General features: G+C 43.7%; 1 protein-coding gene across 4 annotated transcripts in view; it reads left to right on the top strand.

Moving 5' to 3' along the window:
• The first annotated feature begins 5,173 nt into the window (after window positions 1-5,173).
• BTRC (beta-transducin repeat containing E3 ubiquitin protein ligase) overlaps window positions 5,174-22,248 on the top strand; it is a 205,723-nt gene continuing 188,648 nt past the window's right edge. For 3 of the 4 annotated variants that reach the window (XM_025397092.1, XM_025397093.1, XM_025397094.1), the window contains exon 1: window positions 5,174-5,369. In XM_025397092.1, coding sequence (XP_025252877.1) covers window positions 5,322-5,369 — 48 coding nt within the window. In that variant the 5' untranslated portion in view covers window positions 5,174-5,321. Of the gene's footprint in view, window positions 5,757-22,248 lie in introns of all 4 variants that reach the window. The other variant, XM_025397091.1, reaches the window with a different exon arrangement.

Genomic DNA, 22,248 nt, shown 5'->3' on the forward strand with positions numbered 1-22,248 from the left:
TTTTTGAGACGGAGTCTCGCTCTGTCGCCCAGGCTGGAGTGCAGTGGCGCGATCTCGGCTCACTGCAAGCTCCACCTCCCGGGTTCACGCCATTCTCCCGCCTCAGCCTCCGAGTAGCTGGGACTACAGGCGCCTGCCACCACGCCCGGCTAGTTTTTTGTATTTTTAGTAGAGACGGGGTTTCACCATGTTAGCCAGGATGGTCTCGATCTCCTGACCTCGTGATCCACCCGCCTCGGCCTCCCAAAGTGCTGGGATTACAGGCTTGAGCCACCGCGCCCGGCCGGATCCTTTCTATCAGCATTTAAATATGCTCAAGTCTCTCACTTCATTTTATTTCCCAAATTTAAATTTTGGAAAATTTCAAACTATCAGAAAAGTTGCAAACAGAGTACAACAAATTCTCACAACCCTTCACTTAGATCCACCATTTTTTTTTTTTTTTCTTTTGAGACAGAGTCTCTGTGTCACCCAGACTGGAGTGCAGTGATGCAATCTCCGCTCACTGCAACCTCCCCCTCCCGGGTTCAAGAGGTTCTCCTGCCTCAGCCTTCCATGTAGCTGGGATTAGAGGCACACACCACCATGCCTGGCTAATTTTTTGTATTTTTAATAGAGATGCCATTTCACCTTGTTGGCCAGGCTGGTCTGGAACTCTTGACCTCAAGTGATCCGCCCACCTTGGCCTCCCAAAGTGCTGGGATTATAAAAGTGAGCAATCACACCCAGCCAGATCCACCAATTCTTAACATTTTGCCACATTTGCTTTAGTTGTCTCTCTTCCCTCCCTTCCTCCTTCCCTCTTTCTCTCTCACTCTACATAGACACCTCTCTTATTTCCTAAACCAATTGAGAGTTAGCTGCAGGTATCATAACATTTCACCCTAAATACTTCAGCATGTATCACCTAAGACATTCTTTGATTTTCTTATTCTCACAGTTACCACACTTAGAAAACTTAACATTGATAAAATACTGTTATCTAATACACAGCCCATATTCAGTTTTTCCCTGTTTCACTAATGTCTTTATTTATTTTATTATTATTTTTTTAAGAGCCGGGCATGGGGCATGGTGGCTCATGCCTGTAATCCAGCATTTTGGGAGGTCAAGGCAAGTGGATCACTTGAGGTCAGGAGTTTGAGACCAGCCCGGCCATCATGATGAAACCCTGTCTCTACTAAAAATACAAAAATTAGGCTGGTGCGGTGGCTCACGTCTGTAATCCCAGCACTTTGGGAGGCCAAGGCAGGCGGGTCACGAGGTCAGGAGATCGAGACCATCCTGGCTAACATGGTGAAATCCCGTCTCTACCAAATATACAAAAAAATTAGCTGGGCGAAGTGGCAGGTACCTGTAGTCCCAGCTACTTGGGAGGCTGAGGCGGGAGAATGGCGTGAATCTGAGAGGCAGAGCTTGAGTGAGCCGAGATCGCGCCACTGCACTCCAGCCTGGGCGACAGAGTGAGACTCCATCTCAAAAAAAAAAAAAAAAGAGAGACAAGGTCCTGCCAGGTTGCCAACCTGGTCTTGAACTTCTGGGCTCAAGAGATCACTTTGCTTTGGCTTCCCAAAGTGCTGGGATTACAGGTTTCGTGAGCCACCGCACCCAGTCCTATTAATGCCTTTTGTAGCTGTTTTCTCTGCTGTGTATCAGTGTCAGTGTATGTGTGTTGTTCCAGTGTCCAATCAGGGATCATTCATTGCATTTAGTTGCCATGCCACCTCAATTTCCTTTGAACTAAAATCTTTCTTCTTTCAAACAAACAATGCTTTCCTTAGACTCCCAGCTTCTACATCTAACCCCTGTGCTAGCTTTTCTCTCCTTCCCTTGACAGCCACGTTTTGCAAAGAAGAGACTCAGCAGTCTTCATATCCTCACCTCCCTCTTCAATATGCTGCAGTATGGCATCTGCACCAGCCCCCCGCCAACATGATCCTCACTCATCAGACTTTCCTGCTACCTCTCTGGTCACTTCTTGGGCTCCTTTGTAGCTTTGTAGGCTCCTCTTCCTGGGCTTGTCCTGTAAATCTTACGGTTCTTCAGAATGCTGTCCTAGGCCTGTTGCTCTTTCCACTGTTTATGCTTTCCCTGAGTGATTCCTTTTCCCTTCCCTTCCCTTCCCTTCCCTTCCCTTCCCTTCCCTTCCCTTCCCTTCCCTTCCCTTCCCTCCCCTCCCCTCCCCTCCCCTCCCCTCCCCTCCCCTCCCCTTCTTTCTCTCTCTCTCTTTTTTTCTTTCTTTCTTTCTCTCTCTTTTTCTTTCTTTCTTTCTTTCTTTTTTCAGACAGAGTCTTGCTCTGTGGCCCAGGCTAGTGGTGTGATCTCGGCTCAATGCAACCTCCACCTCCCAGGTTCAAGCGATTCTCCTGCATCAGCCTCCTGAGTGAGCACCATTGCGCCCGGCTAATTTTTGTATTTTTCGTAGAGATGGGGTTTCACCATGTTGGCTAGGCTGGTCTCGAACTCCTGACCTCAGGTGATCCACCCACCTTGGCCTCCCAAAGTGCTGGGATTACCAGCGTGAGTCACCACGCCCGGCTCCCTACGTGATTTCATTCTTTTCAGGGGAAGAAGCGGGAGTGGGGTTTCATTTACCACCCATATGCTGGAATCCCTATTTGTAGCCCAGGTCTTTCTCTCCAACTTCAGTTTCGAATATTCAATGGCCTCCCCAACATCTGAATCCACTTAGAAATCTCACAGGCACCTTGAAGCAGTAAGTCCAAAAAGAGAACTGATTATCCTCCTACCACTTGCTCCTTCTACTCTGCTTTCTGTCTTAAAAAAAAAAAAAGGAATCCTTCATTCGTTACCTGAGCCAGATACATAGAAGTCATCTTGGACACATCCTTTTGACATCATCCATGACACATCTAATCACTATACTCAACTGATTCTATCTCCTTAGTATCTCTGGAATCCATCTACTTCTTACTGTTCTCACCACCACATTCAAGCTGCCATCATCTCTCCCAGGAAGATTTCAGCAACCCCATAATCCTTTCCCCAAGCTTCCAGCTGTGCTCCATTTTAATCTCTCCTCCACCCTGGACTCTGATTTTCTGAAAACGCAAATCTGACCATGTTTAAAATTGTTCAGTTAGTTTCTCACAGCTCTCAGGATACAGTCCAAATGCCTTAACTTGGCCTATAAGCTGGAGTGAAAGTCAAGGTATTTTATAGCTGGTAAGGTACAGGCCCTGATGCCAGTTAGAAAGCATGTCAGCTGATTCATCTGACCAGTTTATGCTGCCTAAATAATGGCTTACCTATAGAGCCCCATACTGCAGTCTCATCTAGGGTCACTCTTCCTCTAAAGTCCCACTGACCTTGTTTTGGTTCTCAGAATCAATCACCAAAATGCAGTTACCTTTGCCTGGAATACTCTTTTCCTGTGGCTGCACCATCATCCCACCTCATCTTTTAGTTTGTTTATTTATTTATGTATTTATTTATTTATTTTTTGTAACTCCATCATGTTACTGCCTTAGTCCTCTGAAAACTTCCAGCTAGTTTTCATACGAATGCGTTTGAAGTCTTCTCCATTTTGCACTTGTGTAGAATTTTTTTTTAAATTCAAGAGCAAAACTTTTTATTAACTGAAAGCCTATTATGTATTAAGTATCATGCTGAGTTTTGTGGACATAGGGGCTAGGACAAAGTATCAACAGAGTGGAAGAGTAAGCTCCACGAAGAAATAACTGGGTCTGTCTTGTTCATCAATGAATCCCCTTTTCTTTTTCTTTTTGTCTAATTAATTTTATTTTTATTTCAATAGTTTTTGGGGTACAAGTGGTTTTGGGTTACACAGATTAATTGTATAGGGGTGAAGTCTGAGATTTTAGCCACCCAAGTAGTGATGAATCCCTACTTCTTGAGATGATGTCTGCACGCGGTTATATGCTTACTATTTGTTGGATGACTGAATGAATAAGATGGTTTAAAATGGAGATTTTTCCTATAAGTGAAAAAGTATTTTCCTAGTTCAATTATTTTATAAATTCAGATATTTTGTACAAGGCTGTCACAATCTAACTCACTTTTTTTTTTTTTTTTTTTTTTTTAGACAGAGTCTGGCTCTGTTGCCCAGGCTGGAGTGCAGTAGTGTGATCTCGGCTCACTGCAACCTCCGCCTCCCGGGTTCAAGCAATTCTCATACCTCAGCCTGCCAAGTAGCTTGGATTACAGGCGTGTGCCACCAGGCCCGGCTAATTTTTGTAGTTTTAGTAGAGAAGGGGGTTTCTCCATGTTGGCCAGGCTCGTCTCGAACTCCTGACCTCAGGTGATCTACCCGCCTCGGCCTCGCAAAGTGCTGGGATTACAAGCGTCAGTCACCGTGCCTGGCCCTAAGTCACTTTTAACCGAACCCTAGAGTTTTCTCCTCCTAAGGTAGACCCAATTTACAAAATACACCCATATTGTACCTTTTCAGGCCAAAGAAAATATTTATATGCTTTATTTGCTGGAGGCCATTATATTCCACCGTTGAAGGACTTTTGTAAGTACCTGTTTGACCCTTAGTGCAGGGCTTATATCCCACAGTTAGCAATAGCAAGCTATGCGCTTTTTGAGCTCTCAACACCAAGAATTTCTTGAGCCGAGTTCTACTCGGCCCTGACTTGCTGTAGGGGAGAAAAGATTCCCTGGGAGAAGTGTGGGTGGCGATAGCTTAGGAGGACCTTGAAATTCTGCATTGGTCTGTGAGCTGCTGCCTGGTGCCCATTGGCCCAGCTACTCTGGGTAGCAAACCTGCAGACGCCAGATATATGAAATTTGGGGACGTTCAGCTCCCTAAAACCACAGTTAGGCAGGCCCTAGGACCCCTGATTCTTGCCATAGTTTTTCTTAGTATTTGGGCTACAGGGAAGGCATTGGTCGCCATCTTGATATCAAACGTCAGGCAAGCCGCTACTGGCGTCGCTCGGTAACCACGGAGACACCCGTGCCCCTCCCGTTTTTTAATCCTTAGAGGCTGTAAACTACAATTCCCATCAGCCAATTTCCTATGCTTAATGACAAGTTATCTAAATCTGGCTTGTGGGCAACCGCAACGCTGCCGCAGTGAACTGTGGGAGTTGCGGTTCACCGCGTAGCGTCAGTTTTTTTCTGCGGGAAGCTCCAGAACTACAAATCCCGTGAGCCAGTGGGCTTTCGCCTGCGTACTGAGAAAGCCGATTCTCCTTGGCCCCTAAGCCTGTGCCTGAGAGGTAAGAGAGGGCGGGGGGAAGGAAGAGGAGGCGGGATCCGGGCGCTGCGTTGGCTGCGGCCTGGCACCAAAGGGGCGGCCCCGGCGGAGAGCGGACCCAGTGGCCTTGGCGATTATGGACCCGGCCGAGGCGGTGCTGCAAGAGAAAGCACTCAAGTTTATGGTGAGGAGACGGTGGAGGCCGGGGAACGGCGGAGGCGCTGGCGTTGGCGGCGTCGTTGAGCTCGGGCCTGTGCCGCCCGCCCACTGCGGGACCAGGCAGCGGGACCCTGGGCCGAGGCTGGCGGCGGGGCAGCTGGAGGCATGGGATGGGAGCTCCAGAAAGGAGGCTAGGGGTTGCGGAGCGGACCCAGGGTGGGGGCAGCAGCTCCGCCATCTTGTGGATGAGAGGCCAAGTGACAGCGGGAGCTTAATCGAGGAGGGGGCTCCAAGCGGCGCGCGGGGCCCTGGAGGGAAAGGGGCGTGGGGACTGTTACTGAAGAGCGGAGGAAGCTCTGTGGAGAAACGCCGTGAGGCCGCTGGCGGGGCCTTCCCAGTGTCAGGGTTACCGGTAAGGCCCGGGAGAGGAGGTGCATTCAGGACTGGGGAAGGGGAGCGCGGGATAGGGTGAAGACAGGTATGGTAGGTAGAGGGGAACGGGCAGGGCTGGATGCAGATGGATTTAAGGGTGGAGGAGGGAACGCTAGGGCTGGTGAGAGGCTTATAGTTTTGTAGAATGAGGGAGGGAGGATAGCCTTTGCCTTGAGGGTGGAATCCCAGCTTGGCCAAACTACTGTTGACAAACTCTGGAAGGGAAGAGGCCTCAAGGAAGATAAGGACTGGGAATGAGTACCTAGGGCTATAATGACAGTCCCTGGGAGGGGGAAAGGGTGTTGACTGTAAACTAGAATTACAAATGTCAGGGAGAGAGGTACAGAACGCTACTTTGAAAGGAGAAGCTAAATACTATAGTAAGGACAAGGTGATGAAAAGTAAGAGGCAGATTGGTCAGGGAAACATGGGTACAGGAGATTGGGTCAAAATGAGTATCTAATAGGGTAAGCAAAACAAAATTTAAAGGTAAATTGTGGGACCGTAAAATGTGGAGGCCAGGTGCTTTGTATCATTTTCTGGGAAAGGAAAGGCCGCGGAGATGAGAGTTGCAAAGACCCGTAAGAAGTGATGAGATCAGTTGAGAAATTTAGGAGATAAAAAGGGTGGAGGTAGGTAGAGGGAAGTAAGTCAGGAATAAGTCAGTATTTGTGGTTACCCGTCACTTTTAGGTTGAAGCACAGTGTGAGCAAAGATTGGATTTTGTGGGTGTGTTTAAATCCCTTGGAACATATTTCTTTAACTTTGTATCACGCTTTTCTTTTTCCTATGCTTATCTTTGGCAAACTTGTATAGTCTGATATTTGATGCTTTTAATCTGATGCTTTTTGTATTTCCTAGGTGTGAAACCAGACTTTGTGGTTACGACTAAAGAATGATGGAATGCATAGACTTTAAGCTTAACAGGTGGCCTTAGGGACATTGATATTATTTGCAGTCAAGTCTTGCCTTTTCAGAAGTTACTGTGACTTGTCACTCCAAATCTTACTCCTTTGCTTAAAAAAATAGTTATTTTGTATCTTTGCCTAAAATACCGTAACAAATCCAGATAAACGTGGATACTAACGAAATTGAATTTTAGGCTTTAAACTGCCCCATTTATAAGAATAGTTTTTTGGAAACTAATCAAATTCACTAAAACTTTATTTTGCATTAGTGTTTTCAAAAACACCTAAAGTTCAAGGGTATCATTAAAAAAATTTCACTGAGCCTGAAGAAGGTTCTTGGATTTCTGCCCAACATTAAAATTCTAAATATGAAGAAGAGACCTTGAAATTTTACTGGACTTTGGAAGTAAGTGAAAGTTATTAGACTTAAGTCAGAAAACTGTTACTGCTTATTTTTGTTTTCCTAGAGGGTTGAATCCTTTTTTTTTTTTTTCTTTTGAGACAGAGTCTCACTCTTGCCCAGGCTGGAGTGCAGTGGTGCAGCCTCCGCCTCCTGGGTTCAAGCGAGTCTCCTGCCTCAGCCTCCCGAGTAGCTAGAACTACAGGTGCAGGCCACCACGCCCGTCTAATTTTTAGTAGAGATGGGGTTTCACCATGTTGGCCAGGATGGTCTCATTTCCTGACCTCGTGATCCACCCACCTTGGCCTCCCAAAGTGCTGGGATTTCAGATGTGAGCCGCAGCGCCCAGCAGAGGGTTGACTCAATGCTGATCCTGACGCTTGTGTCAGATTTATGGAATAATGTGATTTACAGATCATAAAGAGACATGAGGTCATCCTTTTTACTCTCAGTTAGACTTCAGCCTAGTAGCATTTTCAGCTACTTAATCTGTGCTTTGTACCAGTGAGTTATGTTTTGATAATGGCCTCCTGGTTGAGTTAAAATGGACTTGGAGATGACCATGTAGTAGTTGCAGCTTTTAGGGCACCACACATTACTAAATCTTGAATTAGTTTCCATAGGGAGGAGCCAGTTTTTTCTTTTAATTTTAGTTACTTTCATTATTGACCTTGCCTGCTGTTTTGGCTGCTGTTTGAGAAAAGGTCAACTAGAATAGGGTCACCAGAATGACACCTTAATAAAAGAAACAGAATGGAGAGTGTGAAATTGGGTATTCTCTTTCAATGCAGTAAGTCTTATGAATCTGAGTAAGTCACAACTTCCTTTTGATGCCATTTACCCTGCTATAACGTGTTGATGTATTCAGAGTGAATTTTAAGAAAGAAATATATTGGCGGGGCACGGTGGCTCATGCTTGTAATTCCTGCACTTTGGGAGGCTGAGGTGGGTGGAACACGAGGTCAGGAGATCGAGACCATCCTGGGCAAGATGGTGAAACCCCATCTCTACTAAAAATACAAAAATTAGGCGTGGTGGTGCGCACCTGTAGTCCCAGCTACTTGGGAGGCTGAGGCAGGAGAATCCCTTGAACCCAGGAGGCAGAGGTTGCAGTGAGCTGAGATCGTGCCATTGCACTCCAGCCTGGGCAACAGAGCAGGACTCTGTCTCAAAAAAAAAAAAAAAGAAGATATTTGAGCCAGCATCAAATAATTAGTGCACAGTACACGTGGAAGAACTATCCTTTTAATCAAACCGACATTTTTGTTACTATTTGGCTTTGTTCTGGTCTTAACCTTTCCCTCAATTATGAATCACTAATGACAACTTTTATACAGATACAGATGTCATGATTTAAACAAATGTAAAATTAGTTTAAAATGACAAAATGAAATGGATACTCTCACAGATTTGCTCATTGCTATACTAATGTGCCTTGATAAATAATTTTACAATAAAATCCTATTAATAAGACTGCTGATTCAGAGATGACCATAATTCACCCATGATCGAGACTTAAAGCTCATCTTAAATAGTTTAAGCAGAATGTTTAACTTTTAAAAACAAATAAATGGTGTTGAAAGCAACCGTTTACATTAACTTACGTGCTAATGTCTCTCATTCAGCTTTAGCAGGTCCTCAAGGACCTTTCTTAATACTTTTTTGGTTAACAAAAGTATAAACGGAAACTTGAAGAGAACCTAAGAAGAGAAATGAAAATGATTAAGGGAATATAGGCCCCAAAACACACACACACCTGCACGCGCATTTAAGATAGGGGGTGAAAAGACATGCTGAGGAGGAATTTGAACTTTATTTTTGTTTTCACCTTTGAGACAGGGTTTTGCTATGTTGCCCAGCCTAGAGTGCAGTCACAGCTTGCTGCAGCCTCAAACTCCCAGGCTCACGTGATCCTCCTGCCTTCGCCTCTCAAGTGGCTACAGGCACACGCCACTTTACTGTTTTTTGTTTTTTCTTTTTTCTTTTTGTAGAGAATGAGGGTCTCCCTTTGTTGACAGGGGTGGTTTTGAACTCCTGGGCTCAAGGGATCCTCCTGCCTTGGCCTCCCAGTTTGGGATTACAGGCGTGAGCCACCTTGCTGAGCCATGTTTATTTTTAAAAACAGGATAAATATATTCTTGTCCAGCCAATCCCAGAATCAAGTAGAGTAGCTTGAAATGGATGAAATAATTTTAGAATGTATATAAGTTTTATTTGTAGAGGTGATAGATAAGTGAAACAGTATAAAGGGTAAATGTTTGCTGTTTAATAAACCACCTCAAAACTTAGGTTAAAAAAACCAATTTATTTTTCCCTTCAAGTCTGATGGTTTTTCTGCTTCGCTTGGTATTGGCTGAGGTGTGGGCGTGATTGAAATGTTCAGAGTGGCCGCATTCACATGGCTAGCCACTGGTTGAGAGTTCAGCTAGGGCTAAAGACCTTCAGTTCTCCTCTATATGGGCCTTTCTCTACGTGGCTGCTTGGATTTCCTTAAAGTGTGGTGGCAAGGTTCTAAGAAAGGACATTCCAGGAGACAGGAAGTAGAGACTGCCAATCTTCTAAATCCTAGATTTGGAAGTCCAAGAATGTCACTGTGGGTCAAAGCCAGTCAAGGCCGACTACAGAGGAAGGAGAAATAATCTCTACCTATTGATAGGAAGGGTGGCATGCATAAACAGGGAAGGGGGAATTGCTGGGGGCCACCTTTTGAGACTTGCTACCATGGGTGCTATGCTAGTTGGATGTTCAGGCTAAAAATAAAAATAGTATCAGCCAAGTTTGTGGGTCATAATGCTAGGAATGTTTAGCAGGCATCTCTTTTTTTGAGGTTAACTTTGGAAGGCACTGACATGATCTCCTGCATGATTTCCCTTAATGATGTCATTGTAGACATAATACTGGGTGAATTAATGTGATTCAGTAAGCTTGCTTAATTACTTCAAAAAACATAGGTATCTAAACACAGATTACATTTTAAAATAAATTGTCAGATGTTTCACTATAATGGAATTTTCTTTACATCAGTGAAATTGATTACCAGGTGGTGGGATGAACATCTGAAACCAGTTCTTAGTTTAAGTTGTCAGAGTTTGTGTGTATACTTTATTCCCAGTTTAAATTAGCTTTCAAACAGTTTCTTTTATGGGTACTCTTATAGGTGTTAGGGTATAAAATTAGTGGTAATTCTTTTTGCTAATTTTCTTTTTTTGTTTTGTCTGAGATACCCTGAGTTTCACTCTGTTGCCCAGACTGGAGTGCGGTGGCACAATTTCGGCTCAATGCAACCTCTGCTTCCCGGGTTCAAGTGATTTGCCTACCTCAGCCTCCCAAGTAGCTGGAATTACAGGTGTGCGCCACCTCACCTGGCTAATTTTATTGTTGTTGTTTTTGTTTTTAGATGGAGTTTCGCTCTTGTTGTCCAGGCTGGAGTGCAATGGTGCCATCTCAGCTCACTGTAACCTCTGCCTCCGAGGTTCAAGTGATTCTCCTTCCTTAGCCTCCCCTGTAGCTGGGATTACAGGCATGCACCACCACGCCCCAGCTAATTTTGTATTTTTGGTAGAGACAGGGTTTTTCCATGTTGGTCAGGCTGGTCTCGAACTTCCAACCTCAGGTGATCTGCCCGCCTCGGCTTCCGAAAGTGCTGAGATTACAGGCGTGAGCTGCCGTGTCCGGCCTCTTTTTGCTAATTTTCTAAATTTATGTTTATAGTAGATTTTCATAAATTATCAAAAGTGAATTATTAACTGTGGAGTAAAACCCCTACTTTGAGTAGTTTTAGAAATTATTTATTGCTAAATTAGAAAATAAACTTGGAAAAGAGATCTCTTATTTTTTTAAAAAACTTTTAATTGAGACAGGGTCTCACTCTGTCACCCAGGCTGGAGTACAGTGGTGCAATCTCAGCTTACTGCAGCCTTTACCTACTGTTTTCAAGCGATTCTTGTGCCTTAGCCTCCCAGGTAGCTGGGACTACAGGCATACGCCATCACGCGCAGCTAAGTTTTGTGTTTTTAGTAGAGACGGGGTTTCACCGTGTTGCCCAGGCTGGTCTTGAACTCCTTACCTCAGGTGATCTGCCCACCTCAGCCTCCCAAAGTGCTGGGATTACAGGCATGTAACTATGCCCGGCCTAGAGATGGGATCTTTTTTTTTTTTTTTTTTTGAGATGGAGTCTTGCCTTGTCGCCCAGGCTAGAGTGCAATGGCACAATGTCAACTCACTGCAACCTCCGCTTCCTGGGTTCAGGCGATTCTCCTGTCTCAGCCTCCGGAGTAGCTGGGATTACAGACACCTGCCATCATGCCTGGTTAATTTTTGTATTTTTGTAGACGGGGTTTCACCATGTTGGCCAGGCTATTGTTCAACTCCTGACCTCAGGTGATCCACCTGCCTTGGCCTCCCAAAGTGCTGAGATTACAGGCATTAGCTACCGTGTCTGGCCTCTAGAGATGGGATCTTGCTTGCTCTGTTGCTCAGGCTGGCCTTGAATACAGGCTGGAGTTAAGTGATCTTTCTGCCTCGTCCTCTCCGGTACCTGGGACTACAGGTGCGTGCCACCACTTGCAGCCTAAAATATTTTTTAAATCTCGCCTACTTTCTAGCGTGTATTTTATTTTATTAGGGCGCAGCTCTGCCATCAATAGGTTGAGCTCACTGCAGCCTCAAACTCCTGGGCTGAAGCAATGCTCCTACCTCAGCCTCCTGAGTAGCTGGGACTACAGGTTTGTGCCACCACACCTGGCTAATTTTTAATTTTTTTGTAGAGATGAGGTCTTGCTGTGTTGCCCAGGCTGGTCTGGAATTCCTGGCCTCAAGTGATTCTCCTGCATCAGCCTTCCATGTTGCTGGGATTACAAGCTTGAGCCACCATACCCAGCTCTAGCATTTTTTTTTTTGAGACAGAGTCTCGCTCTGTTGCCCAAGCTGTAGTGCAGTGGTGTGATCTCGGTTCACTACAACCTCCGCCTCCTGGGTTCAAACAGTTCTCCTGCCTCAGCCTCCTGAATAGCTGGGATTGCAGGCATGTGCCACCACGCCCGGCTGATTTTTTGTATTTTGAGTAGAGACGGGGTTTCACCGTGTTAGCCAGGATGGTCTCAATCTCCTGACCTTGTGATCCACCTGCCTCGGCCTCCGTAAGTGCTGGGATTACAGGCGTGAGCCACCACGCCTGACCAGCAATATTTTAATATAGCACAGAAGTCCTTTCTAAGTGTGTATAGTGAGAATCCATTGAGGATGAAATAGAAAATATTTACCAAAGTTTAACAACCTAGTCAATAAAAATAAACTTTCTCTTTCCTTAATAAATCAATCTCAGCATTCTAAAATAGGCAGTGGAGCGGGGGAGAAATCTCTATGGGAAGGGTCCACTGGATCTTAACAGTTTCAACTAGTGTTCCACAATATTTACGCTGTACTTGGGGAGAATTGCTGAATAATTAGAATAGTCTGAGGCTTATTCCTTTTAGTTTCCCATAGCCTGATTGAGATAGAGCTGTAAGATCAGTTGTAACATTGTACAGAAGGCTTAGAGATAACCAAGTGAAAAAGATAACTGAGATTACTGTTGAACTGGGAATATGATTGTTCTCTGAGACACTACCTGCTAGTTCCTGGATTACCTTTATATGTGGCCAAGGTGGGGATTGGGAAGCAAGGGAGCAAAAGCCCCAGAGCTAAGGGAGAGAGAATTTCTGCCTGCCTAAGATGAACCTTTTGAGTTGGATTTTTTTTTTTTCCCCCTGAGATGGAGTCTCGCTCTGTCGCCAGGCTGGAGTGCAGTGGTACAATCTCGGCTCACTGTAACCTCCGACTCCCTGGTTTAAGTGATTTTCCTGCCACAGCCTCTGAGTAGCTGGGATTACAGGCACATGCCACCGCACCCAGCTAATTTTTGTGTTTTTAGTAGGGATGGGGTTTCACCATGTTGGTCAGGCTGATCTCGAACTCCCGACCTTAGGTGATCCTCCTGCCTCTGCCTCCCAAAGTGCTGGGATTATAGGTGTGAGCCACTGTGGCCGGCCAGAAGAAATTTTTTGTGTTTTGTTAATACAGTCAGCCACGAATAGCTAACAGCTATTACAGTTGGCCCCTCATATTCGTGGGTTCTATATCCACTAACCATTTATTGAAAATATTCAGAGAAAGAGACCACAATAAAAAATAACAATAAACAATAAAAGTGGGAATTAAAAACAGTATGGTATAACAACTACTTATATAACATTTACATTATATTAAGTATTATATGTAACCTAGAGATGATTTAAAATATATGGGAGGATGTGTGTAGGTTATGTGCCATTTAACGCACTATAAGAGATTTGTGAGTATCTGTGAATTTTGGTATCCTGTGGGGAGGATCCTGGAACCAGTTTCCTGCAGCTACGGAAGTTTGACTATATTTATTTAGCATTTACTATTTGCTGTTTTAAATATACTGTTCTAAGCTCTCTATATATTATTTCATTTAGTCCTCCCAATAATCCTGTGAGGTGGATTCGGTATTGTTATTATCCCCATTTTTCATTAAGGAAAATTATTCCAGAGAGGTTAAGTAACTTGCTCAAAGTCATGCTAGCAGGTATCCTGAGATTAAATCCAGGCAGTCTGACTTGAGAGCCTTATTTAGGTACGGTATACTTCCTCTTTGAAGAGCAGGAAAACTGTGGGATATGGTGGCATGTTTCCTTAATATTTGTTAAGGCACACTTTGGTAGATGCTAAAATAGAAGCACAAAGTGCTATAGAATTTAAGGGAGGGAAAGTTCGTTTTTTTGTTTTGTTTTGTTTTGAGATGGAGTCTCACTCTGTCACCCAGACTGGAGTGCAGTGGCGCAATCTCGACTCACTGCAACCTCCACCTTTCGGGTTCAAGCAATTCTCCTGCCTCAGCCTCCTGAGTAGCTGGGACTACAGGCGTGTGCCGCCACGCCCGGCTAAGTTTTGTATTTTTTAGTAGAGACGGGGTTTCACTGTATTGGCCAGGCTGGTCTCGAACTCCTGACCTCCTGGCTGGTCTCGAACTCGAATATCCCACAGTTTTCCTGCTCTTCAAAGAGGAAGTATACCGTACCTAAGTAAGGCTCTCAAGTCAGACTGCCTGGATTTAATCTCAGGATACGCCTGCCTCGGCCTCCCCGAGTAGTGGGATTACAAGTGTGAGCCACTGCGCCCGGCTGGGAAGTTTGTTTTAACTGAAGAGCTCTTTAGCAGCTTTGTAGAAGAAAGCTTCATATTAGATCTTGATGAATAGATAGATTTTGACAGATGTCTCTCTGAGGTAGGCAGTCAAGTGGTGTGGCCAGAGTTGAAGATTTACTGTCTGGATTTACATATAGGTTTCCTGATTATTTAAATTACCAAAGAAGTGCAGTAAGACTTTACTGTTGTCATAGTATCGTATCAGTTAGCTATTGGCATTTAGAATCACAAAATACCAGCATCTTACAACAATAGGTATTTATTCTCTTGAAATTGTGAGTTTGTTGGATAGTAGATGATCTTAAACTTGGCTTACTTAAAGTCAAAAGCCCAAAGTCAAGTAGGGCAGGGAGTAACTTGCACAATACTACAGTGACAGTAATCTACTGCATTGATCTAGTACAGTTGATTTAGAGACGAATGGTAAGATGCTTATTATGACAACTATTGTGCTTTCTTCTTTCTGCTCTCCATTGTTGGCACTGTCCTGATAGCACTTTTTCATATTGGTTGCTGAATACCTGTTGACTGGATGCTCCTAGAATCACAATGTAATACAGCAGATTTCTTCTCTTCATGTTATGTAGAAAAAAAACATGAAGAAATAATCAGAATCTTGACTATTCCACAGTGATGCCCTGAGAAGTTCAGCAATACCACGGTGCTATTCTTCTATCTTTGGGACTGATAAGCTTGATGTCACTGGAATGGCGTTTGTAATAGAATTTGAACTGTAACAGAGTTTGTATCAAGGTCATACATAATAACCCAACAACTCTCTTGTTAGCAATTTTCAGAGCTTTTCCATCTCTTCACTGCAGCCAAACTTAAGGTTGCAAAGATCTGGTGCTAATATATTTAGATGTCTGGAAAACTTTCATGCTTTCGCTGAAAAGTCATAGAGACAGATATCCAGGAATTATAGCATGTGGGTAAATATTTTTGTAGCACAGATTCATAAATCCATGTATATACACCAAACTGTTAATGAGGTTATTTGTGAGTTGCTGTTTTATGGGTAATATTTCAAAATATTTAATGGTATTCTGAAAATATACTAGTAAATACACAGAAAAGCATTACTTAGGTGATATTTCTTTCCTTTAATGCTTTTTTACTTTAAAATTTATTTTTATTTTTATTTTTATTTTTCTTGAGACAGAGTTTCGCTCTTGGTGCCCAGGCTGGAGTACAATGGCGTGATCTTGGCTCACCGCAACCTCCTTCTCCTGGGTTCAAGTGATTCTCCTGCCTTAGCCTCCTGAGTAGCTGGGATTACAAGCATGCACCACCACACCCAGCTAATTTTGTAGTTTCAGTAGAGACGGTGTTTTTCCATGTTGGTCAGGCTAGTCTCAAACTCCTGATCTCAGGTGATCCACCCGCCTCGGCCTCCCAAAGTGCTGGGATTACTGGCGCGGGCCACCGCATCTGGCCCTTTTTTTAAAAATTTTTTGAGACAGTCTCACTCACTCTGTCACCCAGGCTGGGTGATAGTTCTTTTTTTTTAAAATTCTTTTTCTTTTTTTTCTTAAAAAATTTTTTTGTATTTTTTTTTTTTTTTGAGACGGAGTTTTGCTCTTGTTGCCCAGGCTGGATGCAGTGGTACAATCTCAGCTCACTGCAACCTCTGCCTTCCAGGTTCAAGCAATTCTCCTGCCTTAGCTTCCCAAGTAGTTGGGACTACAGGTGTGCGTCACCACACCTGGCTAATTTTTGTATTTTTATTAGAGACGGGGTTTCACCATGTTGGCCAGGCTAGTCTCATACTCCTGACCTCAAGTGATCCACCTGTCTTGGCCTCCCAAAGTGCTGGGATTACAGGCGTGAGCCACCATGCCCAGCCTTCTTTTTTTTTTTTTTTTTAATTCTTTAATGTTTTATAGATTTTCTACAGTGAATATATATCATAATCTTAAAAAGTAAAATTTAGTATATTGAGTATATGCATTTATAATACAAAATGATCATGAACTACATTGTAGCAAGTGTACTGGCCAGTGGGCTGACAGTGGCTGCTTGAACAGACTCCTCACTCTGAGCTCCAGTTTTCTTAAGCAGAAAATGGGCTATTGTTAATTTTACCTACTTAAAAAGGGTCTCTCTCTGTTTTTCCTTTCAGTTCATGTTAAATTCTAAATTGCCATGTATAAGTAAGGGGTTAATTGTCAATTTACACCATAAAACCCCTTTATGTATCCAAGGTTTTCATAGGAAATTTAGGATTGTATGATCCTAAGTTGTGCTGGAGTACCACATTTTCTGTTAAGTAGTACTTGGCAATAAAGTATAGGAAAAAAATCAGTGGGTTGACAAAGAGAGGTCATGATAGTGTACCTGTAATGTAATTTGATAAAAAATGTGAGCCTGAACTGATTGCAAAGCATTGTTACATATAGGGGAAGACATTATGGGGGAATAGGGAGGTGAAGATACGAAGTTGAGTAAAACTTCTCTAGAGCTTCACAATCTCATGAGATAGGCATTTATAAATATCTCTTAAGGCACACTTTGTTAAGTGCTAAAATAGTGGCACAAAGTGCTGTAGAATTTAAGAGAGGAAACAGAAAAAGTAAATTGAGTTAAAGGAAGGAGAAATTAGTTTTGACTGGAGAGATATTTAGAAGCTTTATAGAAGAAAGTTTTGTATTGGACCTTGAAGAATAGATAGATTTTGACAGACTTGTGTCTGAGGTGGGCAGCTCCAAGAATAGGAAGTAACTTGGGTAAAGGCCAGGAGATCAGAAGTTGGGCAGGTGTAGTGAGTTATAGGTGGGTAAATAGGTATTATTTGAGCGTAGCAGATAAGAAGGAAAATATAAATTGGAGGCCCAGGGAGTTTGGACTTAATCTAGTTTTATATATACATATATATATATATATATTTTGTTTGTTTGTTTGTTTTGTTTTGTTTTGAGATGGAGTCTCACTCTGTTGCCCAGGCTGGAGTGCAGTGCCACGATCTTGGCTAACTGCATCCTCTGCCTCCCAGGTTCAAGTGATTCTCCTGCCTCAGCCTCCCGAGTATCTGGGACTACATGCGCGCACCACCACGCCCAGCTAATTTTTGTATTTTTAGTAGAGACAGGGTTTCACCATGTTGGCCAGGATGGTCTCTTATCTCTTGACCTCGTGATCCACCCCCCTCAGCTTCCCACAGTGCTGGGATTACAGGCGTGAGCCACTGCGCCTGGCCTAGATCTATATTTAAGAAGAATGTTCTAGTGTACTTTATGTATGTGTTAATGTGAGCTCTTTTACTAAAGTAAAATATATATACAAATACATATTTTAATATGTACAAATTATTATGTATAACTCAGTGAGTTTTTACCTAGTGAACACATCTACGTAACCATTATCTAGATCAGGAGTAGAACTTTGCCAGCACTCCACAAGTTGCCTTCATGCCTGCTTTGGATACTAACTCCCTACTCCCAAGGGAAATCACTCCCTTATAATATCTATAGATTAGTTTTACTGTTATTGGTATGTAAGCTCATCTAAATGGAATCATTCCAGGGTGTATTCTTTGGTGTCTGGTATCTTTTGTCCCATATTGTTTGTAAGATGATTCACTCAGGTTTTTGTGGGAGGTATGGTGTGTTTATGCTTGTTAATGTATTCCACTGTGATTAATCGTTCAGATTAGTCATTCTATTTTTGATGGACATTTGGGTTATTTCCAGTTTTTGGCTACTTTAAATTGTGCTATTGTAAATAATCTTCTACATGTCTTTCCTTAAACATATGTACATATTTCTGTTGAGTATGTACCTGAGAATGGAATTGCTGGGTCATGGGGTATGAAAATGTTTAGCTTTATGCTATGGTTTGAATATAGCTTGTTTGGCCCCACCAAGTCTCATGTTGAAATTTGATCTCTGGTGTTGGAGGTGGGGCCTGGTGGGAGGTGTTTGGATTATGGAGGTGCATTCCTCATGAAGGGCTTGGTGCCGTCCTTTTGGAAATGAGTGAGTTCTCGCTCCATTAGTTCCTGCCGGAGCTGGTTGCTTAAGAGTCTAGCACCTCCCTCCTCTCTCTTTTGGTTTCTCTCTTGGCATGTGATTTCTGCACATGCAGCTCCTCTTCGCTCTCCACCATGAGTGGAAGCCGCTTGAGAATCTCACCAGGAGCAGATGCTAGCACCATGCTTCTTGTACAGCCTGCAGAACTGTGAGCCAAATAAACCTTTTTTTTTTATTATTAATTACCCACCCTCAGGTATTCCATTATAGCACCATGAATGGACTAAGACACTTTAGTAGAACCTATGCAACTGTTTTTCTTTTTTTTTTTTTTTAGAGACAGGGTCTCACTCTGTTGCCCAGGCTGGAGTGCAGTGGCATGATCATGGCTCACTGCAACCTCGAACTCCTGGGCTCAAGCTGTCTTCTCATTTTAGCCTCCTGAGTAACTAGGACTACAGGCATGTGCCACCACACTCAGCTAATGTTTTTTATTTTATACTTTCTTTAGCAGTGTATGGGAGTCCCAGTTGCTGAACATTCTTGCAGTGTTCACTTAATATCATCTTTTTTGAGGCCGGATATGGTGGCTCATGCCTCTAATCCCAGCACTTTGGGAAGCTGAGGCAGGCAGATCACTTGAGGTCAGGAGTTTGAGTCTAGTCTGGCTAGCGTGGTGAAACCTCGCTTCTATAAAAGTACAAAAATTAGCTGGGTGTGGTTGCGAGCACCTGTAATCCCAGCTACTCAGGAGGCTAAAGCATGAGAATCGCTTGAACCTGGGAGGCTGAGGTTGCAGTGAGCTGAGATGGTACTACTGGACTCCAGCTGGGCGACAGAGCGAGACTCCATCTCAAAAAAAAAAAAAAAAAAATTGTCTTTTTCGTTGTAGCCATTCTACTGGATGATGGTACTCTCCCACTGTTTTAATTTGTGTTTCCTTAATGACTATTGTAAACAAGCACCTTTTTAGGCTTATTGACTGTTTAGACATACTCTTTTGTTGAAGTGTTCAAGTCTTGGCCTTTTTTCCCCTATTGGATTATTATTATTGTTATTACTATTATTATTATTATTTTTAAAGAGATGGGATCTTGCCCTCTTGTTCAGGCTCTGGAGTACACTGGTGTTATCACAGCTCACTGCAGCCTCCAACTCCTGGGCTCAAACATCCTCCCAACTTGGTCTCCCAAAGTGCTGAGAGGCATGAGCCTCATTATTTTTTGTGTTCCCAGCTTCATTATTTATTTTGATGCTTGAATTGTTCCCTATTTGGCCAGTGGGAAAGGCATTCAAACTGCGTCCTCTGCTTTTTGATGTCGTTGAGCATTTTCTTATTTACTGAAAGATACTCCAGGCTCTTCTTGTACTTTTTTTGCCCTAGCCCTGGAATTAGTGATTTCTCCGAGAAGCTCTTTTAGTAGTTTCTTTTAGTAGAGAATGACATGTAGAAGTTCAGATCTGGTTAAGTGTGCTTATTGCTATTGGGGTGTCACTGCTCCCAAGCCATCATACTGGACACACCACACACACAGGTGCATATTGCACATTTACGTTGTTATTTTATCTTACGTATTATTTAAAGGCATGAGTTCACACTGATGTCCCCAGTTCCAGTCTAACACCACAGGATTCGTTCAATAATTTCATAATTGTGACTCCGTTTTCTGACAGTGAGTAACTTGGCTTTCATTATCCTCAACATATTTTCTTAGTCAATCAGCCCCTTTCTATGTGACCACTCTCATGTTGCTGCTGTTCCCCACATCCACTATATAGATGCCATCCTTGACTTATTTAGGCTTCAAAACCCCATGTCAGATTGCTGGCCTACACCCTTGCATGAACACCCTTCTCCGATACCTGTGCTAGATTGCTTTCCACATCACATTTGGACTTCAACATTCTGTGCAGGGCTGCCATGTTACCTGCCATATTTCTGTATGGACATATCCCTTATCCTGTTTTTTTGTTTGTTTTGAGACAGGGTCTCACTCTTTTGCCCAGGCTGCAGTGCAGTGGCACAATCACAGCTCACAGCAGCCTCACTCAACCTCCTGGGCTCAGGTGATCCTCCTGCCTCAGTCTCCTGAGCATCTGGGACTACAGGTGCTTGCCACCACACCTGGCTAATTTTTTGTAGAGACGGGGTTTTGCCATGTTGCCCTGGCTTTTCTCAAACTCCTGGACTCAAGTGATCCACTTGCCTCGGCCTCCCAAAGTGCTAGGATTATAGCTGTGAGCCATCGTGCCTGCCCGTTCCTTATCCTGGTGGTACTCTGTCATCCTGTACTACGACCTCTGCTGATCCTGCAAATGTCTGTTTTGCCTGGTCCTGACAAAATGAGTAGAGGTTTATTGTAGTCAAAATGTAGTCAAGAGTTTCAATTTTTTTTTTTTTTTTGAGACGGAGTCTCGCACTGTCGCCCAGGCTGGAGTGCAGTGGCCGGATCTCAGCTCACTGCAAGCTCCGCCTCCCGGGTTTACACCATTCTCCTGCCTCAGCCTCCTGAGTAGCTGGGACTACAGGCGCCCGCCACCTCGCCTGGCTAGTTTTTTTGTATTTTTTAGTAGAGACGGGGTTTCACCGTGTTAGCCAGGATGGTCTCGATCTCCTGACCTCGTGATCCACCCGTCTCGGCCTCCCAAAGTGCTGGGATTACAGGCTTGAGCCACTGCGCCCGGCCAAGAGTTTCAGTTTTTTAATTTATGGTTAGCACTTTTTCTCTTCGTTTATCCCAAGATCATACAGATCCTTCCCTCCTTCCTTCCTTCCTTCCTTCCTTCCTTCCTTCCTTCCTTCCTTCCTTCCTTCCTTCCCTCCCTCCCTCCTCCCCTCCCTCCCTCCCTCCCTCCCTCCCTCCCTCCCTCCTTCCTTCCTTCCTTCTTCCCTCCCTCCCTCCCTCTCTCCCTCCCTTCCTTTCTCCCATCTAGGATCACTGCAGCCTTGACCTCCTGGGCTCAAGGGATCCTCCCACCTCAGCCTCCCCAGTAGCTGGGACTACAGGCGTGTGCCACCAAATGTTGGCTAATTTTTTTGCATTTTTAGTGGAGATGAGGTTTCTCCATGTTGTCCAGGCTGGTCTCGAGCTCCTGGGCTCAAGTGGTCTATCTGCCTCAGCCTCCCAAAGTGCTGGGATGCTGAGGTTATAGGTGTGCGCCACTTCACTGGGCCAAGATGTTGACTTTATTTATCTGCACACACAGACACACACACGGACACGCACATACACATACACATATACATATACACATACACATACAAGTTTTATTTAAATATTTTTTATTGTGGTAAAATACATGTAAATTTTACCATTTTAATTATTTGAAGTGTATAGTTCAGTAGTGTTAAGTATGTTCACACTGTTGTGCATATATAATCTCTAGAACTTTTTTGTCTTGCAAAACTGAAACTCTATACCCATTAGACGAACTATCCATGTCTCCCTTATCCCAGCTACTGGCAACCACTATTCCTTTTGTTTGTTTGTTTGGTGTTTCTTTTTTTCCCCCGAGATGGAGTCTTGCTCTGTTGCCCAGATGGAGTGCAATGGCACGATCTTGGCTCACTGCAGCCTCCGCCAAGCAATTCTCTTGCCTCAGCCTCCTGAGTAACTGGGACTACAGGTGTGTGCCACCACACCAGCTAATTTTTATGTTTTTAGTAGAGATGAGGTTCACTATGTTGGCCAGGCTGGTCTTGAACTCCTGATCTCAGGTGATCCACCCGCCTCGGCCTCCCAAAGTGCTGGGATTACAGGCATGAGCCACTGCGCCCAGCCTTCTATTTTTTTTTTTCCCTATGAATTTGATTCCTCTAGATACCTCATATAGGTAGAATCATACAGTGTTTGTCTTTTTGTGACTAGCTTATTGTACTTAATGTACTCAGGTTTCATCCATGTTCTTCCCTTTTTAAGACTGAATAATATGTAATTGTATGTATATACCACATTTTATTTATTGTCAACAGACACTTGGGAAGCG

Source organism: Theropithecus gelada, chromosome 9 (assembly GCF_003255815.1).
Source record: "Theropithecus gelada isolate Dixy chromosome 9, Tgel_1.0, whole genome shotgun sequence".
Classification (NCBI taxonomy): Eukaryota; Metazoa; Chordata; class Mammalia; order Primates; family Cercopithecidae; genus Theropithecus; species Theropithecus gelada.